The 22,922-nt window shown below is 40.3% G+C and overlaps 1 protein-coding gene and 2 long non-coding RNA genes across 18 annotated transcripts in view; 2 read left to right on the top strand and 1 right to left on the bottom strand.

Annotated features, from left to right (window-relative positions):
* Positions 1 to 732: 732 nt before the first annotated feature.
* On the bottom strand, positions 733 to 9,478 carry TMEM9B (TMEM9 domain family member B). The gene is made up of 5 exons (XM_081918821.1): positions 9,338 to 9,478; positions 7,670 to 7,761; positions 5,213 to 5,321; positions 3,686 to 3,820; positions 733 to 1,578 (listed from the first exon to the last, which is right to left on the bottom strand). Exons 1-5 carry the CDS (start codon positions 9,419 to 9,421, stop codon positions 1,423 to 1,425), a joined length of 576 nt encoding a protein of 191 aa, XP_081774947.1. The 5' UTR covers positions 9,422 to 9,478; the 3' UTR covers positions 733 to 1,422.
* On the top strand, positions 5,329 to 6,113 carry LOC309374186. Its single transcript, XR_014170377.1, has 2 exons — positions 5,329 to 5,804; positions 5,889 to 6,113. It is a non-coding gene; the product is annotated as an uncharacterized lncRNA (long non-coding RNA).
* The window catches only part of LOC309374066, a 52,481-nt gene continuing 37,683 nt past the window's right edge, over positions 8,125 to 22,922 (top strand). For 3 of the 16 annotated variants that reach the window (XR_014170343.1, XR_014170344.1, XR_014170345.1), the window contains exons 1-4: positions 9,704 to 10,168; positions 10,842 to 10,922; positions 13,741 to 13,851; positions 16,818 to 16,961. This is a non-coding gene — a long non-coding RNA (uncharacterized lncRNA). Of the gene's footprint in view, positions 8,718 to 8,750; positions 9,062 to 9,637; positions 10,415 to 10,841; positions 10,923 to 13,740; positions 13,852 to 16,817; positions 16,962 to 22,922 lie in introns of those variants that run through there. The other 13 variants (XR_014170341.1, XR_014170342.1, XR_014170335.1 and 10 more) reach the window with 12 other exon arrangements.

Raw genomic sequence — 22,922 nt, 5'->3', positions numbered from 1 at the left:
GTAATTACAGCATGGCTTCAAATGCATTTTAAAAGTATTGCTATGACAAAGAAATCTTTCCTTGGCCTCTTCAAATTAATGACCAATCAAGATGAATGCTCATAGCCAAAAAGAAAGAAAGCACAATGGTTTTGAAATGGTTGAGCACAGCTGTACATAACACTGCAATGGATTCATATTTGTTCTTGCTGAAGGACAAGATGAGCATTCCCATGTTGCTGTGGGACATTAAAAGGATTTTCAGCATCTAAAGCGAAAACACAGAAACACCCAATAAAGAAATTCAGCAACCTGTGTAAGTTTGGGGCACAGGGGAAGTATATCAGTTATGGAAACTGTGGATACTATTTGCAGAGCTACAAAGCAGCCACAACTGCAATAAGCACACTAGCTTGGTGCAGGGGAGATTGCCTTTTCAAGCATCAATATATTGCTTCTGAAAAACTGAAATATTCTCACAACAGAAATGCTGCTTGGACAGTCATTGTTCCAGAGGGTCCAGAAGGCTAACAGCTGTCTGTTTTTTAAAAAAAGGTTGCCTGCAAATCCCCCCAAAAAACTTAAAACTAGCCAAATCCAGTCTTAAAACTATGAATGCCTTCAAATGCATTGACCTGATGACTAAAATACCCAAATGGATTCCACATGGTATTTCATTTTAAAATGCTTCACTTGACAAATTTTATGGAATCAAAATAATTTTTCCAAGTATAACTAACTCCCAGGACAAGAGAAGATTCTGAATAATTTATTCGCATTCCATTATCCAGCTAATTTTTAAAGATTATTATCATCCACCAACTATTAAGATTTAGATGAATAAATTTAGATATCACATTGTAGACACTTAGCAAGCAACCGAGGAGGTCCAACACTTCCTATTCTGTTCTACATTGTTTCATTTACACAGCACTTCAAGTCTCTAGAGTTCCCTGTCTTAAAGTTGCAGAGGTGCAAGCAATAAAATGCATACAACCAGCCAGTTTTAGATGCAACAGCTATACTGAAAGACCCAGGTTTTTGATACACAGCATCAGACAGTTAGAAAAGAACAAATATACATATATAAAAGTTCAATATGTAAAGTCACTTGTAGCAGAAATGTGGCACACCGTCTCATTTCTTCAAATAGATATTAGGGAAACTTGCATTTAAGAAACATAGTGAATCATCTCTCAATGTCAAAATTAGCACACAAATAATAAGCTTATGCTTTATTAGTAAAAGCAACTTAGTAGTGTACTAAGATTTTGGCTTGTTAAATATTTGAAGATATTCCTTCCCCTCATGTTTGTGCTTCCTTTGCTGCTAACGAGCAAAAATGGTCTTCCGATGAAGTGGAACACCAGGAAAACAATCTGGCACTTTACTTTCGTCCATTAATTTTCCTCCAACACGATTTGGTGATAATTACTCTACTTATTAACTGAGCACAACATGACGGTCAAACACAGATTTGCGCTGTTCTTGGACTTGGCGCTTCCAACGTTGCTGGGCATACTCCACTTTGTTCAGCATGTTGGCTCGGCTTCGAGAACGAGCCAGCACATCATGAGCATTTGCAAAAGGCTGGTGATCCTGAAATTAAAGGAGATAAGTTTTCATTATTAAATTGTTATCGTTCAGCATGCAGAAGTTGCAGCTGCAGAAGTTGGCAACCCCTTTTCTGCTGTGCATGAGATGAATTGCATTCACTTTGCAAAGATGAGATGCTGTGCATGAGATGAATTGCATTCACTTTGGCCCCAAGCAATTAAAAATAGCAAAGTTAGGGTCAGTGGCGTAGCGTGGGTTGTCAGCACCTGGGGCAAGGCAAGTAATTTGTGCCCCCTAACCCGTGGATTTGCGCCCCCTAACCCTAACCCCCAGATGTTGTGCCCGGTGCGGCCGGCCCCCCCTGCACCCCCCACGCTACGCCACTGGTTAGGGTTGAAGCTTGAGGATTCTGCGAGCTTGAGAATTTTCACTTGCTGGATAAGTAAAAAGAAAAGAAAAGTCAAAAATTAAATGAAAATTAAGGGAAAGGATTTGCTGAATTAATAAATTAGAAATTGGAATACAGAAAGGGGAGGTATGAGGAAGTCGGGGAAGTAAGTTATAAGAAAATAAGGAATTGAAATTATACTTGTTTTTACTTTTGTCTGTTAGTATTATTGTTTGTATTATTGTTTGCTTCATTTTTATATAAATTTTGAAACTTTAATAAAAATCTTTTTTTTAAAAAAAGAGAGAATTTTCACTTGCACAATACAACTTCCTCTATTTCTTCTTTCTCCCCCCACCCCATGCCTCCTCTCCTAATCTGCTCTGGAGAGTTGAAGGGAAACCCCAGAAGAGGTTTAAGGTGCACATGGGAAGATGGAAGGAAGGGGAAGTTTTGTTGCACAGCCAAAAGTCCTTGCACTAAGTCAAACAGAACTACTTCATTGGATACTGCCTTGAAAATCAACTAATACTTCCCTGAGACCACTAATAATCAGTAGATTGTATCCATGTTTTACTCATTGAAATTAATGTAATGAAATTAGGCGTATCTAGCCAACATTAGTACAACTAATGTTGGTTAAACCCAATATAAATTGTTTTCCAGTGCAAGATTATCAGGAGTAGTAAAAGGATCTTGTGTATTCTTCAGTTTGCAAGATAGCATTGAAATTTAAACTACCAGCACACTTGCGACTCTGTCTAAGCAACTACACTACTAATCAGCAACACCTATTGTTGTAAAGTTGTTTAGAGTACTCACTCCAAGATGTCAAATAATACTGAGCACAAATGTTTATATTCAATATCTTAAAAGAAAAGCAAAAATACAGCTGTTTAGGTGACAAAGTTGAACTACTATATTTATGTTAAGCACTCATGCCATTCTATTACACATACCACTGGATGAATGCCATTCATAAACATCAACATTCAATGCTAAACCTACTGTTCAGATTTTTGGCACTAAGCTGTGTTTTAAAGATTAGCTTTAGAGAAGGGCAAGTATGTGATATATACTAAGGATTAAATATCCACATTGTGAACTGTTTACCATGTTAACATGTCAAAACTGACTAGTATTTTTAGCAGCAATACTTCAAGGCCTTTAGGATTTTTTTTTAAACAGCATACACCAAATTGGAAATCTGACATCAGGTTTTAAGTGAAAAGGTTGCACAAGCTGACTCAAACAACACCTGGACAATCCCCAGGAATACATTTGAGCTGGTTAAAATATCCTATACCTGTCGGAGCATGGGAAAGAGTGTTTCAGGATTTTATACATACCCAACACCATGTGCATAACATGTGACATGGTCATATGTATAATGCCTTACCACGCCTATTCACTATCAGGGAAATAGGATGTAGACTACTTAACAATAATTCCTCTGTGCTATGGAAGATCAGTGAAGAACTGCCACTTAAAGCAGGACTTTTAAGTTTGGGGCCAAGCCTTTGAAACCATCTTCCATCTGGTATTCTTTGTACATCTTTCACTACCAACAAAGATACTCTTGTTTTCCATGGCATTTGCTGTCTGCTGATTAGTACCATTTTGAATAGGTTGTTGCCTATATGCTATTTTAGTATTATATTTTTTAAAAACATATTTTTACATCAGAATTTTGAACGATCAAAATTCAACCTGAAATTTTGCAACTAGGGACCTTGAATATTATTCAGACAAATAACTTACCCCGACGTCGTCATCGCTTTGTATTAGCTGTGAATGTCCAAAGAGGCGTCTCTTCAGAATAGGTTCTATCAAGGTAAGATACACCATATACAGCAGGAGGAGACCCAAGATGGAGAGATATATGATGATTGTAACCTACATGGCATAAGATAATAGTTCAGTTATACCATCTGAAAACACACTAATAGGGAGAATGTTGGCTGGCCAAGTGAAACTAACGGTCTATTACAGCATTGTAAACATTTAGGCATTCCATTCTCAGCAATGTATCCAAATGGACTTTTAAACCACTTAAGCATTTAGCATGAGCAAGTGAAACAAAGAGAAAACGCACCAAAGCTATCAAAGGGGTTAAAGAGTAGGAAAATCAAAACTCAATTTCTTCAGATAATATGGATTCATTTTCTCAGGGAAACTTATCATCGCTAAACAGGTGCCCATTCCAACTGAGTCTTTAAAAAACAGGAAACAGCAGCAAAAATGGGTTGTAAAAGAACCTCTGGATGCAGCACAAAGTGAATTTGTGAAAGAAGATCAACAAGCGGGTGAGGGGCCTGGACTGCTCCAATGTAAAGCTTGTCACAAGCTTGCTTTGAATGCCATCCATAAAAGCAGACTGTACATCAATAAACAAGGCCACTGTCAGCACAGCAGAGAAAGATTAAGCTGGATGCACAAATTAAGCAATTCTGATGCTGTTACCACAGCCTTGCAAAAATATTAACAAAATATTAAGCAATTCAAGAACTGGATACAAAAATGAACGGGGTGGGCAGATTTACTGTATGTGAGCATTTAAACATGACTATCTCTTATCACTTAATGTTATTTCCAATATTAACTTAAATAATTTATGGTAATGACACCAATAGACCAAATGCTATGCCTGTTAAGCATGCCTTGACTGGCAAAACATGTGCTATGGGGATTAGCCATTGTTGCTTGATAGAAAAACATCATAAATTGTTGACCAATAAACGGTCTAGGAAGCATGAGACTGGCTGCATTCACAAGTGATGCTAAACAATAGTTTAGCATTATGAAGACAAGCCGTAATACTCTCTGACCTCACATGTACCTCCTGCACTCCTCTGGCATTGCTGTGAGGAGCTTGCAAGTTTCCGCTTCTATTTTAACTGCAGTTTATTGTGACAATTGAACCTGGACAAACTGTAGAAAGCCCTTAACTGTGGTTAGTAGAAAGAAACCAAATAGGAGAGCTGGCTTATTTACACTAAGCAAAGTACAGAATCAATATTATATAGGGCAAAAATGTTCTTCAAAATCTAGCTACCAACACTCTATTACTGTAGCTGCTGCATCACACACATAATACTCAAGAGTCATTATTTTATTATATTTTTTCTCTGGAAGGATTTTTATGCAATTTATGTAGGTTATGCTATACAAACTTTTATTTTATAGGTTTGTCTAATCTAAAATGTGGAGTTTGGCAAAAGTCTTAACTGAACAAATGAGCTTTAACTGGCTTGAGTTCTAAAAAAAGTTAATCAAGAGGTATTTTACTTTAATAGTTTCAGAGCTTCTTTCCTCATATTTGCATTCACAACGTAAGCAATATGCCTCTACATCTGGTCCCGGAACTGGCATTGGCTCCACAACATGAAGACAGTCACTGGGTAGAAAGGAAAAAGTGCTCAGAGTAAGTTTAGGTAAAATTATACATTGCAAGAAACATCTTCTTCAGTGAGAACACATGCTGAATGTACCAAGAACTCACAATCTATTATTCATATTTTTGGAAGTTAGAAATAATTGACATTTAACCCAAATAATGATCTGCTTAAATATTTAATTTGGTGCAACAGAACTTAAGTCACTTAGGAGGAGGAAAACACATTAGAGTACAAATGCCAGCATGGGGGTATCTAAGAGAATGCCCTGAATCTCTAAATCTCTGTCTGACTTGCTAGGCTCTACTCCAGGATCTTCATCACCATCATGAGCCCTCAGTGGATATCAGCTGTGGGGCATGGAAATGGTAACAGCAGCTGGAGTGATTGTTAAATGTTCAGAGAAGAGATCCTTGCCCTGGCAACAATCCATCTGGCTCCCAAAATCACACATACTGTATCTCTTTACTCTAGCATACTGAAAGGTATTCTGACGTTCAAAAGGAGCATGAAATTGCCTAGGAAGCAATTTGTAGATCTTAGAAAAAACTTATTTCCTTCTTTTGCAGGCAGAAACAACTGCTGAATTGAAGGCGGTGCAGAAGTGGAGTATTTTCAATAGGCAAGCGGTCACAGAAAGTTAGGCGCGATTGCTACAATTGTCATCTGCTTTCCCTCCTACTTCACATTGTCAAGAGTTCTCCCACCATGTGAAATACCATACACCTTTTTATGAAACTACCATGCGTTCTTCCTGTACGATCTACTAAAAGCCTACTCCTATACAGACAAGACAGTATTGGTGTGGAAACCTTTCTTCTCTGGTTTCCAGCACAGAATGAGGCTTACACTGTGAGGAACTGCACTGTACCATCCCTTTATCTTCATTAGAAGAGGGTTTAACTGTATATGCCAGAATGCAGTTACTTTTCTCAGTGAAAGTGAACATGTCCATGAAAAACCAAATTTACAAGTCCTTTGTATATGGCTGCTTTCATATACCTTCTGGGCAACACTTACTTATCACAGCTAATTTATTAATTGTTCCACTCTGTTTGTATTGACTCCCGCATCGTTCAAATGACAAGGGCAAATGATCAAATTCATGATGGCCAACCTAAGGAGATTCAGTACATGGCAAAGGCATTAAATAAGTATGCTACTAGCCTCATAAAACCTTCCAAGCTAATGCCTATGGCATCTAATCATTCTGGGTTGAGCCAGAAAGAAGATGAAACCATACTTCCTAAAGTTTGTAAATGAAACCAAACTTCATCCAGTTGGATTACTTTGGGATCATCTAAGGAACATATAGTAGCTATCGCCAAAGGGCATGTTATACACTGGTGTTGCTAGTCATGAAGAAAAGCTTCCAGTCACTACACTAATAGACGGGACTGGTGCCAGCAGTAACCAGCCTGACCTGGCCAGGTCACCATTCACTAATCTCCTTGTGGGATGTTTTTCAGCACTATGGAGCAGCCTTGCTTTTGAAAGAGAGCAAAGCTTAGTTCCCATTTGCGGTGGCCGTCCACCATTTTTCAAGTTACCCAAAACGTAATGTCTGAATGTTACAATGAAATGTATTGATTTCATAGATCCACAGTCCAGACTGAATGGGAGCAGAGCTCATCTTCTGTTCAAAAGTGTTCTTGCCTCTCAACCATGTCTGGGACCATGGTGGAAGGCAGTGAGTGGTTTTGGTGTTGTTGCCACCCTCAGAGTGGTAGCAGTGGTTGTTGCTGTGACCACCACAAGTAAGCCTGCGCCATGATTGGGTGGGGATTCTTTTGGATCTATTGTCTGCTCTATGCTAAGGGCCCCAATGCCGGCTCTGCTAACAGAAAAGCACCACAGTGTAGGTATTAGCATTCATTGAGAGGAAATACTGTTTTTCCCTCCAAGACTTGCCCTATATATTGAAAGGCACTATGAAAGCCACTGTTTCAAGTTCATATATACAAATTAGGCTAACCCACATGCCTTTGCTTGACTACTTTTGACAGCCAACTCAAGGTATGCCAAAATATTAGAACTGGAGTTTTGTCTGATTGCCTCAAATGCAAGTGCTTAAAAATAAATCATTTTTGAACTAAAGGCTTTTCTTTCATAAATGCTGTTGTATTTCAGTTCCATCATAAAAAGAAACTATAGTTTATTACTTATGTTTACTAAACAGCCTGAAATTCAACAGCTCCTTATCTTTTGCCTTTACTGCACCTTTAGGCTCAGCATAAGGATTAATTTCCACATTACAAAATTCTGTATCAACAACAGTACCTTTGAAATGGCAATTAAATAAAGGGCAAACATTTTAGTTAAGAACAAGACAAAAGTGCCATATACTTACCAGTCTTTCTGTGAAACATTCTTACTGAAAATTTGGCCAGCATGGTCTTTGTAAGGAGGACAGATGCATTTACATCGGACATCTTCAGAATTCTGAAAAATAAACACAAGCTTAGAACTAAGGGATGTGTCATCAAGAACAAAACATAAAAACAATCAACAGGTGAAACATGTTTAAAAACTAATACTTAAGAGTATAAATGACATATAATGACAATAGTGCCTCTCTTTTTACAGAGTATTTATGATTTTTACCCTGTTGGAATTTATATATGTCTTCAAAGGCTTCAACCTACCTTCTAAAAAATGAATAACAGAAAGAAAACTTAACAAAAATTACACTTCTGATTAGATGTTTGGCTCTATAAATTGAACCATGCTTGATCAAGTTAATTTGACTAGAACTGTAAAAATGGGAACTAGATAGATTTATACCAGTTTATACACCACAACTCATCATGAAACACCCAAACACAACCAGTTGTGCTTGATCTTTAAAAACAACTCCTACATTGGTCATGTGGTTTGGATGCCTATCATCTTCCAAAGCAACTACTCTATTCCCAACTTAAGAATGGAAAGCAAAATACTGGTTTAAAGACGCTCTTGAGGCAAATCTTTAAAATGCAGTCTGCAAGCGTACAATTGGAGACTAGCCTTAACCAAAGGCATCATGGACTTTGAACATGAACTCAGGAGGAAAGGGAGAAACGAGCTAAGAGTAAGGCATGTCAAATCCTCACCGTGATTCTCACCCAGAAACCTATGGCCTCCACAGTCACTTACGGACACATTGCTAAGACTGTGTTCATGGAAGACAATTTTACTAGGCTATGAGTGATTGCCAAAGAAGAAGAAAAGAAGACATCTACAGATGTCTAATACACAAGATGACAACATGAACAAAGGATAGGAATGCAAGACAGCAGTCAGAATTAGAAGCATCATAAAAATCCATAGTAACTGCTGTTGGCCACAAACATGATGCTAAAGCTAAAGGTGGCCACTGAAACTCTCAACAAGCCCAAGTCAACATCAAATACTATTCAGTTAAGGGGAATGTATTTCGAAGTTGAACATGTTTGTAATTATAAGAAGCAAAATGCCTCCCTTTGCTCTTCACGACATCTGAAATGAGAAAACGACAAACATTTCGGGGTGGGGTAAATCGGATAAACATATATGACATAGCAAAAACCTCCCTGTCCGAAAACCGATTCTTTCTGCTGTGCTTTGCAATCCTCCTACCTCGCCCTATCACTTTTTCTTTTCTTTTTGAAGGAGAGCTCCTACATGCGTTCTGCTTAAGGGATATTTTAAGAGTGCTGCAGAAATATGTATTTTCAGAAATTAAAAGTCGTCGATAACGAGAAAGCAAGCGTCAGCGACGGAGGTGAGATTGACAGCCCCGGCGTTGCGGGCGGTGGTGGTGGCGGGGAAGCGGGGGCGCCTTATTCCCTAAATGTATGGATATGACAAGCCCTGGCCTTTTGAACATAAGCTTTTTTTTTTAACATAACCCTCCGGAAAATGGGGCTTCCGCTGCCGCTCCCTCCTAGATGCAGAGATATTCCGGGGACTGGAGAGGAAGCGGGCAGACTCAGTGGAGGGAGAGGGAGCGCGAGCGCCACGGGAACGGACGGGGAGGGGTCGCGCGCGCGCCGCATACCTTTTCGCCGGCTACGTGCCCGGCGAGCGCGGCCAGAGCCAGGAGCGCGCACAGCGCCGCCCGCACTCCTCCCGGGGCCGCCATGCCCGACTCCCGCGCCGAGCCAACCCAGAGACCCTCCCCTTATCGCCGCCGAGGCGGGGCGCGAACTCCCAGCTCCGGAACCATCCCGACTTCCGCCTTCGACAGAGGCTCTGGCCCGTCCGCGCCTCGTCACGTGACGCCGCGGGGCCTTCCTTTTCGGGAAAGGGCCCTCCTCCCACCGCCCACTGCTCGAAGGGCGGTCTCGCGGCCTTACGGCGAAATCACGCGAGGGGAGAGAACCGGCGGTGTGGCCCTCTTCGTCTCTCACTCGATCTCCGCCGCCTGCTTTTTGCTAGTAGAGAAGGAGGCAGCTCCCCTCAGCCCAAGGCCTCCGTGGGGTTTCCTGAAGGAGCAGCGCTTCTCCTCTGGGAACGTCAAAATTGAGACTCCAGACCTTAAATATGCTTACTTGAAAGTTAGCTCGATCGAAACCAAGAGGATTTGCCTTGGCGGGGGGAAGTGTTTTAAGATGGGAGCGTTCATGTGAAATGCTTTTATTATTTCTCTTTCCGAAATCTTACTTTTGGGGCCTAGTTTCCTCCCGCCGCGCTCCCCCAAATCCATTTTGCCACTTCTGCACCTCCCTCCATTCATTTTCCTGATGCTGCCGCCACGAGTCAAAATCGAGGCCACAGAGGTGGAGACATGAATTAATATTGCTTCATTGTCTGGCTTGTTTCTTCAACAGCTGTTCGCCGGGTGGACGTTGGAGAGCAAAAGCGTTTCTTAACATGAAATGCGTTCATGGTAAAAGCTTATGAAGAGGCACGTCACATAATACTCCAACTTGATTGTGCCTGCAATTTTGTGAACGCTTACAGTAGGGGGATTTCCAAAGCAGCTCAGGCTATACTAGACTGTTGCAGCCCTTTTTAAGTTACTCATTTTGAGGGAAATCCTCATTGCATATGGCTGAACAACCTTTATTTGGTTGTTCCAATACCACAAAGTTCCTGCTATTTAGTAGCTCTGTAGAAGAAGGAATTTCAGCAGGTATGCCACATAACAATGTTGCATTTTCTAAACAGCTACTAAAGGTAGAGTTTTTTGCATCTGTCTTTACACCCTAGTACACCCTCAGGGACAGGCTTTGGTCTTTCAAGTGGTACCCTGTGTGAGCCCAAAATTTGGCACCCCGACCTCTTGCCTTCCTTTCTGCTCAATTCGCTATATCATAGTTGCGATACATTGCACTCTGTTCAATGCCCAGTGCAGAGGAACTGGTTGTGCTGCCTCTGAGACCCTAATGAATAGATATGGCACAAAACCCTGCCCCCACTATCTTGCAGTGTGTTCATGTTACTGCCTTAAAGTGCAGCAAAGTTAATTTTTTTCTGTGTGTTTTCCCCACCCCAACCAGCTGTTCACATCAGCAGAGCTTCATAGTGTCAGATTAATTTCTGTTTGTGTTCTTTCTCAGGAGAGTGTATTTACGTCATGTGTGCTTGATGCATACTTGTAGCATTGCCTTCCAGCACAATCCTAAACATGTCTACTCAGAGTAAGTGTCATTGAGCATAAGGCTGTATACCACAACTTGGTACAGCAACATCTTTATCTCTCTTTGAATTTCTAGCATAATAATGTAATCTGTGTCATTTAATAGCTAGTTTTCAGTACTGGAACAATAAAGATTGCTTTATCTGGATGTGTCAGACCACTCTTGAGCTTAAAGCGCCTTTAAATATTTGTGCTTGTCAAATAATCACTAAGCAGTATGTGATAAGTATATTATAGCCTGTAGATTTCTCTGAGTATGATTCATTACCTGCTAATAAATATGTGCCCAGATTAAAGAAGACAGAGGGAAGGTTGCACACCCCCTGATTTTTAATCAATCTCATTATAGCCATTTCCTGCAACTGCAAATTAGTACTTTGATGCCAGTTTCACCAACCCACTCTCCCGATCTGTTCAACCACCTGCCCGCTTTTGGTCTTTACTGGGAAGAACATTGCCTTTGTCTAAATATTCATGCCAAGGAACTGAAAAAGAACAAGTATTTTTTTTCCCTTATGTATTTGCCATCTCAAAAGCAAGTGACATCTCTGCAGAAAATATAATTAAAAACAACCCTGCTTTCATGTGGATATTCTTAGTTGTGGTTAAATCCAGTGGAAACAGTGTTTTATTTTAGTAGGGAGGCAAGCTTTATTTATAACGTGTGTGAAAACAAATTAACCACACATGAAAAACTGCTACAGAAAATAGATCTTTTTTCATGTAGTTTCACATCATTTGAATTTATTAATTTGCTGACCCTCAGTTCAGTTAGAGAGCAGCTAGGCAGTTTGCTACAATTCTTGCCACAAACTTTTTACCTCAGAGTCATGAATGGTTGTGATGGTCTGGAGACCATGATTCACCAAGAAGAGTGGGAAACCACAAAGTTTGTGAGGCATTTCCATGCTGATTCCATTTTGGTCAGGTGTTGTGTCCCTCATTGTGATGGGGGATTGTCTTAGTAAGACAGGCGATAGAACCCTCTCCATTTCCACTCCCTTTCCAAACAAATGTATTGCAGCTGTGTTGTCCATATGGATTGCCTGAACAAATGGGACAACTCTTTATATCTTGTAAATATGTATCTTCCTTAAGACCGACCCCCACCCTAGCATAGGGGTCCTTATATAGGCTTATAATAGCTCTGTCCAGTATTGTGCAGAGATACCGTACATTTTTTAAGTGCCATAACCTATTTTACTTCCACATGTTTGTGAGTGGTTTGGACATTAATTAAACTTGGGAAATTGAGGTCTGTCACCTTTGTAGGGCAGGCTCACTGTATCAAAAGTCTAAGACTCCCATTTAGAATAGTAGATTCAATCTGAGTATATGAGTTGTATAGAAATTATTTTACAATAAGGAACATTTCAGTTGCTGTGTAGCTAACTTCTTGACTTGTTAGTAAGCGAAGGTCTCATTTTTAATGGTGTCCAGAAGTTAGCATTGTAGTGTATACAGTGGTACCTCTTGCGAAGCACGGTCAAGTCGCAACTGCACCTCTTCAAGCGGTTTTAAGAAAAAGGAAACAAACTCGCAAGACGTTTTTGTCTTGCGCAGCAAGCCCATATGGAAATTCGTCTTGCGAAGCAACTCAAAAAACGAAAAACTCTTTCGTCTTGCGAGTTTTTCGTCTTCCGAGGCATTCGTCTTGCGAGGTACCACTGTAGTTTCAAATTATTTTGTTGCTGTTATCAACTTGTGTACATGATTCATGTACATAGTCTAATATTAGAGTTTCCTTGCCTTTGGCAAAAAAAACAAACCATGCTGAATTTCCAAGTGGAAGTGAAGCTATGTTTTCAGCAGACTAGAACATCAATTTCATTCTTCACTGCACAATATACCGTTTCTATCCACTGCTGCTTGCTTCTTCTTCATAAGTTATGTCACATTGGCTCTAAAGGTCGGAAGCCAAAGCTTTTCTCCTTGATATTTTGGAATCCTTTGCAAAAGTGCATTTTTAAGTGATCCAAATGTTAGCTGCCCTTTGACCACAGAAGCTTCCTGCTCAACCATTTATTCATCAGTGTACGACCCTGGTTATAGTTAATCACAGCCTTAGTTTGCTGCTCGTAAATTGGGATATTATAACCTACCTGCCAGTCTGCAGTACTAAAGCCCTGTTTAGGGAAGCTTTTAATGTTTGATGTATTACAGTATTTTAATATTTTTTTGGAAGCTGCCCAGAGTGGCTGGGGAAGCCCAGCCAGATGGGCGAGGTATAAATAATAAAATTATTATTATTATTATTATTATTATTATTATTATTATTAACCAATCTGGAAGTAAGTCCAACTAAAGTAAATGGGACTTACTTCAGAGTTAACATGCTTGGATTGGGAATGGGTAAGGATGCGGGTGGCACAGTGGTCTAAACCACAGAACCTAGGGCTTGCCAATCAGAAGGCCGGCGGTTTGAATCCCCGTGACGGGGTGAGCTCCCGTTGTTCGCTCCCTGCTCCCGCCAACCTAGCAGTTTGAAAGCATGTGTGCAAGTAGATAAACAGGTACAGCTCCGGCGGGAAGGTAAACAGCATTTCCGTGCGCTGCTCTGCTTCCCCAGAAGTGGCTTTGTCATGCTGGCCACATGACGCAGAAGCTGTCTGCGGACAAACACTGGCTCCCTCGGCCAGTTAAGCAAGATGAGCGCCGCAACCCTAGAGTCGTCCATAACTGGACTTAACGGTCAGGCGTCCCTTTACCTTTTAAGGACAGAAAACAGTTTGCACTCTTGAGCAGCTATAGAAATTAATAATGGAATCTTATTTATATTTATATTTATGCTTCTCTTCTTTTTAATTGGTTTTTCTCAGGCTGAAGAGGAAAATGAGCACCACTTGTCAGATTGTCAAATTTGGTTCTGCTATAGTTTGCTTTTGGGAAGTTGACCTGAAGAGGTCGCTAGATATACATCCAAGAAACAGGTAAAGAAACCAAAATCAAAGTATTTTTAGCATGTGTTAATTGTCTTATTAGTGCTGGGGTGTTCAAGTAATCAAGAACTGTCTTCAGCATGTAATTATTCCTGACTGTACTTTTCTGCATTTTGTTTTCCTTTGACCTCACATTATACCATTTCTGTCTCCCCCCCCCAAAAAAAACCACTCATATGAACATGCAACTAGGATAACAACATCAGAATACCATTTCATGTGTTTGAGTAAATGGGTTGTAGTTCACAACAACTTGAGCCATAATAGACGTGTTAGTCTTTAAGGTTGCTATTTTTGCTGCAAAAGGTATTCCTCTGGAAATTGTCAAAGTCAAACTGATTGTACACTTTTGCACCCAGTATTGCATTAGGTCTTCAGGAGATTATTTTTTAAAAAAACAACAACAATGCAACATCAACAACTGTAATAGACTGTAATCAACTGGATGCTTTTTGAAGTTTAACCAGCATCAGAGGCATATGAGCACCAAGGCCCTATTTAACCTCCATGTTCCTGATGGAGCACCAAAAACTGACTGTCCCCAAACAGCTTTCACTGTATTGATTTTATGTCATCAGGCTCACAAGGTTTTCCAGAGTATGATGACAGCATAGCAGATGCCCTACTTGCTCTGTGTTTCCATGACAACTGTTAGAAAAACAGCTCCCGTTCCCGCTACCAGTGTCTTTATTACATCTCACAACTGTACTCCAAGTGAGACTTTCATCTCCTGAAGGTGTTTCTTCTTCCAATTAATCACCAATGCTTTGTTGAAATGAAACACAATTGAAATGTCTATGGCTTTAAGTAACACAGTTACAAAAAGCAGCACGGTGTATATATCTAGAAGGCACACAGTATGAAATGGGTCAGGACTAGGAGTACAAACACATTTAAGGGGAATGTAGATTGCTTCCTAAATCTGTGTTTTGAATGTTTCATTTATATGACAAAGAGGGGTCTGGAAGCAGATAATAAAGTACTAGCATTACATTGGCATGACCAAACTGAATAGAGGGGAGGCTGCCCGGGAATATCTGGATTCCGATTTTGTTCAAGTTGAAACCACTGCACGGCAGGAGGTTGGGGCAGTGTGTTCGACTATGCTCCCTGGCTCCTCATGATGTTGCACGTGTGACGTCACCCCCCCCAAATCATTTTCAGAAGATGGTGCCTCTGCGTCACCCCATTAACTAGTTTGCTGCCCTCAAGTGTACTGGGGAACACTGTCCTATTGCCAGGGTTGAAATAAGATTTAACTGCCAGTTTAGGCAGCTTCTATACATGGAATGTGTGTGTTGTGTGTGTGCTATAATAGTATCCTTTGCCTCAGGCAAGAAAAAGTCTTAAGCCAACCCTGTGAATGACTGCTTAAAAGTTCTTGAATTGGCAGTGGCCAATTCATTAACTACAAATCCTGAAGTTTTGGATCCCCCCAAAACCGGTACCAAGGTTTTGAAGTAGTTTTGTACACCCCCCCCCCAACTGAGTAATTGATACATCAGAGTGGGCCATTTCGTAGTTAACATTCAGAAATCCAACGTTGTCTGATTCACTTCAAACTGGTGCCCAAGTTTTGTAGTTGTTTTGTAGGGTTTTGTAATGAGAACTGTGCATTTTGTAGCACCTCCCAAACTGAGTAATTGATAGTCAAACCATGGCTCATAGGCATCACCCAGAAATCCAACATGGTGGGATGTACAAAACATCCAAATTTTTGAAGTCCTTTCGTAGGGTTTTGTCAATGAAGCTGTAGCCAAACACTGCAGCCTCATCTTTTGTTAGGGAAATTTACAGGCAAATGGCCCAAGATGGTTAGGAAATAGGTCGGTCTTCCTTGAGTGTTTTGAATAGGAAAATCCAGTTTAGGAGTTTAGGAGTAGTGGCACATCTCATCCCCCACCTACAATGAATTGTATAAACAAGATCTGGTGAGTTTTAACAGAACAACAGAAAAGGGCTTTGGGATAGTGAGACAGAAATTGCAGCTTGAAAATGAAAGTGAGCTTTGAGCTCTGGAAGTTTAAAAGCATCTCAGAATGCTAGACTGCCTCTGGAGATCTGATGCAGGGCAGTGTAACTGCTGTTTTCAGGAGTTCTATGCTGTGTATCTCATCTTGTAAGTAAAATCAAATATTACAAAGCACCATAGGTCTCCAGTGGGATTTACTTTCTTCTTCTTTGGTGATCACTCATAGCCAATTAAGATTGTCTTCCATGAATATGGTCTTAACAGTGTGTCCGTAAGTGATATTTATCTACTTTAAAAGGAGACGAAGCCTGGAATTCTGCCCCTGGAACGTCATACTGCTTAGGGAAACTATTTCATAAGAATTCAGAAATGCGTGAGCAGCACATGTTTATAGCTGACCTCAATTATTGTTCCTTTGATGACCAAGTCATTCTACTCATTCCCCCCCCCCTCATTTGTATTATTTATTTATTTTTGCAGTTTTATTTTTTTTCTGTTGACACATGGGTCTCTAATTATAGCTGTCAGTTTAGACCTCATCCTTTTTTTCCATGTGGCTCAACAAAACAAGGTCCTCTCTCTAACTAACTTCGATTGTAACCCACTGCACACTGATCTGAGCATATGCACCACTGAGGACAGTGGGCTTGCTTCCAAGTAAAGATACCGTACATAGGATTGTGCTGTGTGAATATTGACCTGTACTGTATCAGCTCATACCATGGGCTGCAAGACCTTCATGAAGCCTCATTTTAAAATGCCACAGGGCTCCTCAAGTTTGTAATTAACTCTAATTGGAACTCACAGAATGGGACAATTGCAAACAACTTATGACCTTATCTTGCAGAGAGAAGCCGGCAGGCTACAACAGAGTCCCCAAGCTTCCTTTGCAACAGTTCTTTAGCTCAGTGTGCGCAAAACTGCTATGAAAAAATAATGAAGTTGATATTGCAAATGCCAGATTAATTAGCTCATATGTCTATAGGTCATTTTATGTTGAAAAATGGATAATCATCTCTATTCCAAGGAGTAAACTAAAACTTCTGTGAGCAAGAAAGGAGCCCCAGCTGATGAAGCATCTAAGCCCCAGTGACAGAGCATTAAATTAACAAGCAAATCATTCAAGAAGGTAAGTGTGTTCATTCATTCATTTTATTTATGTATTTATTTATTTATTTCATCTGCTAAAATAGGGTACAGCAGAGGCATTGTGAACTAGGAACTAAATTCCAGTGCAGGGCAGACTTGAGAGGCTGCAGTAAACAGCAACCAGAAATTTATATAATAATGGGCAAAACATAAGGGTAGGCCTCAACCCAAGTCAGACATTTAAGCATTAATTAAAAATTAGTTCAATTTAAGAAACAGCTTTCAGTTCACTTTGAAAAACAGTTTAAAATTAGAGGATAAACTTACACTTGCAAAAAACTTCATTTCAAGCTCGTGTAAGCTTTGGTTAAACTTATCAACCAAATAGTAAGGATAGGTCTCAGCCCAAGTTAAAAACTCTGATTTTGGTTCTGTTTCAAAATTAGTTAAAATCTAGAATATTTTTTAAACTCCCAATTTACATTTCATCTACCCACAGCCTCCCTTTAATCCCTGTTTAATCCAGCCATTGTCCATTCCCCGGACAAACATTCCCATTGCTAGGGAGCTAAACTGACCTAAGTTTTCCATTCAGAGTTCTGCTCAGTGGAACTGAGTACAAACTCAGCCCAGTAGCTGAGCCACATTTCCTTGTGTTTTTCAAAGGACCACCACTTAATCTAATTGAAGTAGCAGCTGAGGAAAGCTAGACAGGGCTATAAATTAAGGTAACTTACCAAGGGAGTCAAGGGACGTGGGTGGCACTGTGGGTTAAACCACTGAGCCTCTTGAGCTTGCTGATCAGAAGGTTGGTGGTTCGAATCCCCGCAATGGGGTGAGCTCCCGTTGCTCGCTCCCTGCTTCTGCCAACTTAGCAGTTCGAAAGCACAAAGTGCAAGTAGATAAATAGGTACTGCTCCGGCGGGAAGGTAAATGGCATTTCCGTGCACTGCTCTGGTTCAACAGAAGTAACTTAGTCATGCTGGCCACATGACCTGGAAGCTGTACGCCGGCTCCCTTGGCCAGTAAAGCGAGATGAGCATCGCAACCCCAGAGTTGTCCGTGACTGGACTTAACGTCAGGGGTCCCTTTACCCTTACCAAGGGAGCCTATTGTATAAGTAAAAGGTAAGCCCATACTCACTAGTTCTCAAAGATTGTAGAGCACCACACTGGTGTGACAGGAGAGGAGGGCAAGTGTGGCCAGAAGATTCAAGGACAATCAATATTATAATTTGGGAATGATTAATGTTCTTATCTAGCTACATTGTTTTCTAATTTCTGGATGTCTCATGATCATATTATTAAAAAAAACAGTGGTGTTAGTTTATTGTATAGGAAAGGATACAGTCTTGTATTCTATGCTAGAGAAAAGATTCGTTCCTTCCCTCATTTATAATAAAAGTTCTTTTGACAAATGTGCTTTGTAGGCTTCCAAACTTCCTTCCCAGAAAGCAAACTTGGAGCATGACCTTCCAACTGCCACAGAACCAGCTAGAGGGGCAGCAAAGCTGGACTTAATCTTAAGTGATGTCCAGGACTAGGAACCAGATGAATTTATTGTTGAACCAACTGGGGACGGTGACTACATTGCTATTAAATGCAACAGTTCTTGTTGCTGCTCCTTAAAAAGCAGCTGGAAAAGGTTCAGAAAGGGGAAATCCAAATTTTAATGGGGATGCTGGAGTAGATGGGCACTGTGTCTGATCCAGCAGGGCTCTTATGTAACCCTGCCTTCCTTTTGTCCACATAACAATTGCATTTCTACTAACAATGTTGGTTGGAGTTGAGCAGAGAGGCTTCTGAAGGAGCTATTATCATGTGCTCCTGTAGTGGAGGGACAGGGTCTCTCACAAAGATTTTCTAATAGAGCAGTTATCTGACAGTATTTCCTGTGACTGGGTTTCTAAATAGAGGCACCACTTTCCCAGCACGCCAGCCTGAAATAACCTGCAAAGCCCTGTGAAAAGAATACTTCCTCTTGTGACAAAGAAGCCTGGTTCTTTTTTCAAATGGACACATGGACTTGGTAGAAACATTGGTTGCTAGGTGACACAGACACTGCTCATGGACCCCAGTAATTTTGACATGTTGTGTTAAACCAGAAATCTCGGGGGGGGGGGGGACTTTCCCCAAAAGATCTCCATTTTGAGTCTTGTTAATAGAGTGGCTTCTGTCTTATCCAGATGATTTATTAGTGTTGTGAACTTTCACGCCACCCACAATGAGAGGCAGGAGCATAATCTTAAGTTAAATATAGCAAACTTACCCTTTACTCCAAGTCAAGAACAGTTGGACTGAAGTTAGTGAAAGGTGCTCATTATTCCCAAGGCTGGTCCTGTAAACTCAATAAAGGCACTGCCTGAGGCAGTACCTAGGACTGGAAGCTCTTCAGTAAAGCTGCCTCAAATTGTTAAGCCTTTATGCAGATAAGTAGCCAGGGGTGATATACTGTATTGTGAGATCAGGAATTTTGAAACTGTTATCATGATCTGGACATAAAACCATTTTTGCACAATGTACCAGTACGTCACCCAGGCCTACTGATGGAGACCTTTGGATGATTCAGAACTCTGATCTTTCAAGGTTCTAAATTGTGCAGGGAACAAGATGGTGATGGGACAGAGCTCTCTACATTCACGTGTTGGCTTTATGAGTAAAACGACTGAAGGGAGCTTTTGTTGATTTTATGGTTGCTGGATATCATGTTTGGATGGTACTGACTGATAACAGGGGACTTGTTAGAACATGCACTAAGCAGGTTGGGGGGAGGGCAGAGAAGTATATGTGTGTGAGAGGAATCATGTAAGATTAGATATGACTTGTTTTAGTTTTAACATGTACACAAGCAGCAGTTCTTGCTAATATATCGTGGGTGGAGGACCCAATCTACATACAGTATACTGGGTGTAAAAATCCTGCTGCTCCTTCAGGGTTCAGAGTGAGTCCTCTGAATGAGAGCAAGGGTTGCCTTCCCTCCTCTAAAAGTCAGTCTAAATGTTCATATGAATTAATGTACTGTAAGCCCACAACTTAAGCACATTTAACTTGTGCGCATACAACTATATATGCATGGCAAATTTAAAACAATAATAATTAAGGGCTAGAAAAGGGGTGGGTTTCTGGGGGAAATGACTTTGGCAATCCCACCTGCCATTGAACCCATTGGGTTTTGACTATATGCAGTGTTGGCTTCAGGCGTGATCCCCAGAACATAACCCTTGCATAAGTTGCAGGCTTACTGTATGCAGATTTGTACCCTGTGCCCTGAGTCCTTTAAATGCCTAGCAATAACCTTAGACATATCTGTATTTCCTCCCCCCCCCCCCAAGAATTAAATAAACTTAAACCTGGTTGGCTAACTTGAGACATAAGAACCAGGTGTATGTGATATGGCTACAGCTGTCTCATTCTTGGAACTTGAGTTGTCAGAATATCTAAAAGGTGGTGTTTGTTGACTGGAAAAGTATTGACCAACTTCTTTCTGAAGTAAATGTCAGACTACTATAGTATCTACTTGGTTGTGAGGCATTGTGCCGTGACTTTGTCATATTCGGTATCGACTGGCCTGGAATTAAGCCACTAAAATTCAGTTTTGCTTGAATTGTTCTCTCAGTAAAGCAAGTCCAGCAAAGACTTTCATTTGTAGCAGTTAAGCCTAGATCCTTTAAAGGCACAAATATAACTGACTGTATCATGTGAGAGAATCAATGTGAAAGCATTGTCAATATGCTGAATACCCATTAAAAAAAGCCCGACCCTAAATGTAGAATATCTCCTCAGGATGGAAAAAGTGGATTCTGAAATGGCAGTAGACTTTCATGCTGATGAAAGGCCAATGCACCACTCATTACGCAGAAGAAGAAAGACAGAAGAACACAGGCAATGTACATCCTGCTTTCATCATGACGCCTTTTAAAATAAGGCAGCCAATTAGATGTTGACAAAAACATGAAATAAGGTGCCCTTGCTATGTTCAAATATCTGAGATCCATTAGTATACCAATGCCATAAATAAAAGCCAGGACAACATGCTCCCCTGAGAGCGTAATTAGGTAGGAAAGAAGTCTGCAAAAGTTCCCCTCATTTGTCTCCCGGAACTCAGCATCAAAATGTTTCATATAGAAAGATAACTATGTTCTGATATATAATGACCAGGAGATAAATTGCTAGTTATTAACAGCAGCAGCAGCAGCAGCAGCATATGTGGTTGTAGCCTATCACTACTGGGATGAAGTGTGGGATAAAATCGCTTTTAAGTATATAAAAGAAATAAATAACATTAGAATACTAACATTCAATACAAATGCCCAGTAATAGCATTTGCTTTCCCCTTGCATCATGCGCCTCGGATAACCTGATTGAGTCTGTGGGTATTTTGCTCTGCTCTATGTTTGTGATCTGGTTTTCATGTTTGAGAGTTGGTGGTCCCACAGTATGAGGCCAGAAACTTGTTTATAAGAAATATGTATTATTTATTGCCTGCATAGGCCTGATGGAATAGAAAAGTTTTCAGTGGCCATTTGAAAGTTGAAATAGAAGATGCCTTCTGAATCTCGGTGGGAAGAGTATTTCACAATCCTGGACTGATGACCCTAAAAGCTTGGTTCCTTGTTAAATGAGCCTTGCCAACTCAGGAAACGGCCAGTAATGCTCCAGCAGATTATTTCAGTGATTGAGCTGGAATATAAGGTTTCAGGCAGCCCTTGCAGTACCCTAGATTGAAGTTGTCTGGACCTTTGAAAATTAATACAAGGACCAGGAACCTGACTTGGTAGTAGATGAGCAGCCAGTTCAAATGCTTTAACAATGGGGTCACATGTTGTCGGCCAGATGTAACCAGAGGGGATCCAAATACCTTTATTAGTGCTGTTGGGGCACTAATAATTTCTGTTACTTGCTTTTCCCCCTCCAGTGACTTTTTGGACCCCCCTCCACACACATACATTTCCCATTCACTTTTATCTACTATACATTCTGCTATACGGGGTGCAATCTGTTCTAGAAGAATGAGAAGCCCCTGTACTTGCACTTGCAGAACTTGATCTCAGTCAGAGCCACCCTTTACACAGCAGCTCCATATTTTAGAGTGGTTTTACCAAAAAGAAAAAAGAGAGAACAAAAGATGATGCAGATTAATATAAATTTTACATATGCTAATTTATTTGTATATATTTAAATTTGAAGATAATTACTAAAATTTAAATAGAAATGCAATACATTTCACCGTAGTGGGGAAGATGGGAGCAGGTTAGCTGTTCAGTCTGCTTCCCAGGTGCTAAAAGTTAAAGAGCAACTTAAAGGCTACAGCTTTCCCTTGTTATGGTTCTTTATCTTTTAACTGGGCTCAGACCAGACTGCCATTCATATATACTATGGTGTGAATTTTTGTCTTTTTATATTGTAAACTGCCCTGTGTTTCTTGGATGAAGGATGGTATTGAAATACTACTGCTGCTACTAATCTAGGACTGCCCTTAGTAATGTAGGACACAAGGCCCACCATATTTGCACCAGAAAGCACCGAGGGTTCTGGATCAGGGTGTGTATTTGTCAAAACATACCATGAGAGAAGATAAAGCAGAAATTAAAACACCTTAATAGAAGTTTTACATTTTATTTATCTTCATAATCATCACAGTAATAAACACTAAAGTAGCCAAATGCCACATAAGTAGCATAGACAAATATATTTTATTTTTCAACTACATGTTGGCAGGTATACACACAGTGCAGTTCACCTCGCAAACACATAAAAGTTTTGTTTTGTAAATATAGATATATAAGTATTGAGGGCAATGATGCACAGAAAGATAAAAATATATCCAAACACTTATACTTCAAATCTGTGAGCAACACCAGCGCTGTACATGGATGTTATTCAAACCCATCGCAAAAAGCCAAACCACAAATTATTAAAATATATATACTAGTTTGGGAGTGTTAAAGATCTTGTAGCCATTGCATATTCTTTGTGGTCACTGCCAGAATGACCAAACCAGA

Source organism: Podarcis melisellensis, assembly GCF_964234715.1.
Source record: "Podarcis melisellensis genome assembly, chromosome: 1".
NCBI classification, from domain to species: Eukaryota; Metazoa; Chordata; class Lepidosauria; order Squamata; family Lacertidae; genus Podarcis; species Podarcis melisellensis.
Note: the sequence above shows the minus strand (reverse complement) of the source record. Positions and strands in the feature narration are given on the sequence as shown.

What these genes read in the sequence shown, in the direction of transcription:
- TMEM9B (XM_081918821.1), bottom strand. Translation starts at nt 9,421, where the DNA reads ATGGCGGCCCCGGGAGGAGTGCGGGCGGCGCTGTGCGCGCTCCTGGCT. An exon ending in GAAGCTCTGAAACTATTAAA is followed by an intron (nt 3,821 to 5,212) that starts GTAAAATACCTC and finishes TATGCCATGTAG; the next exon opens with GTTACAATCATCATATATCT. An exon ending in AAAGCGATGACGACGTCGGG is followed by an intron (nt 1,579 to 3,685) that starts GTAAGTTATTTG and finishes CTTTAATTTCAG; the next exon opens with GATCACCAGCCTTTTGCAAA.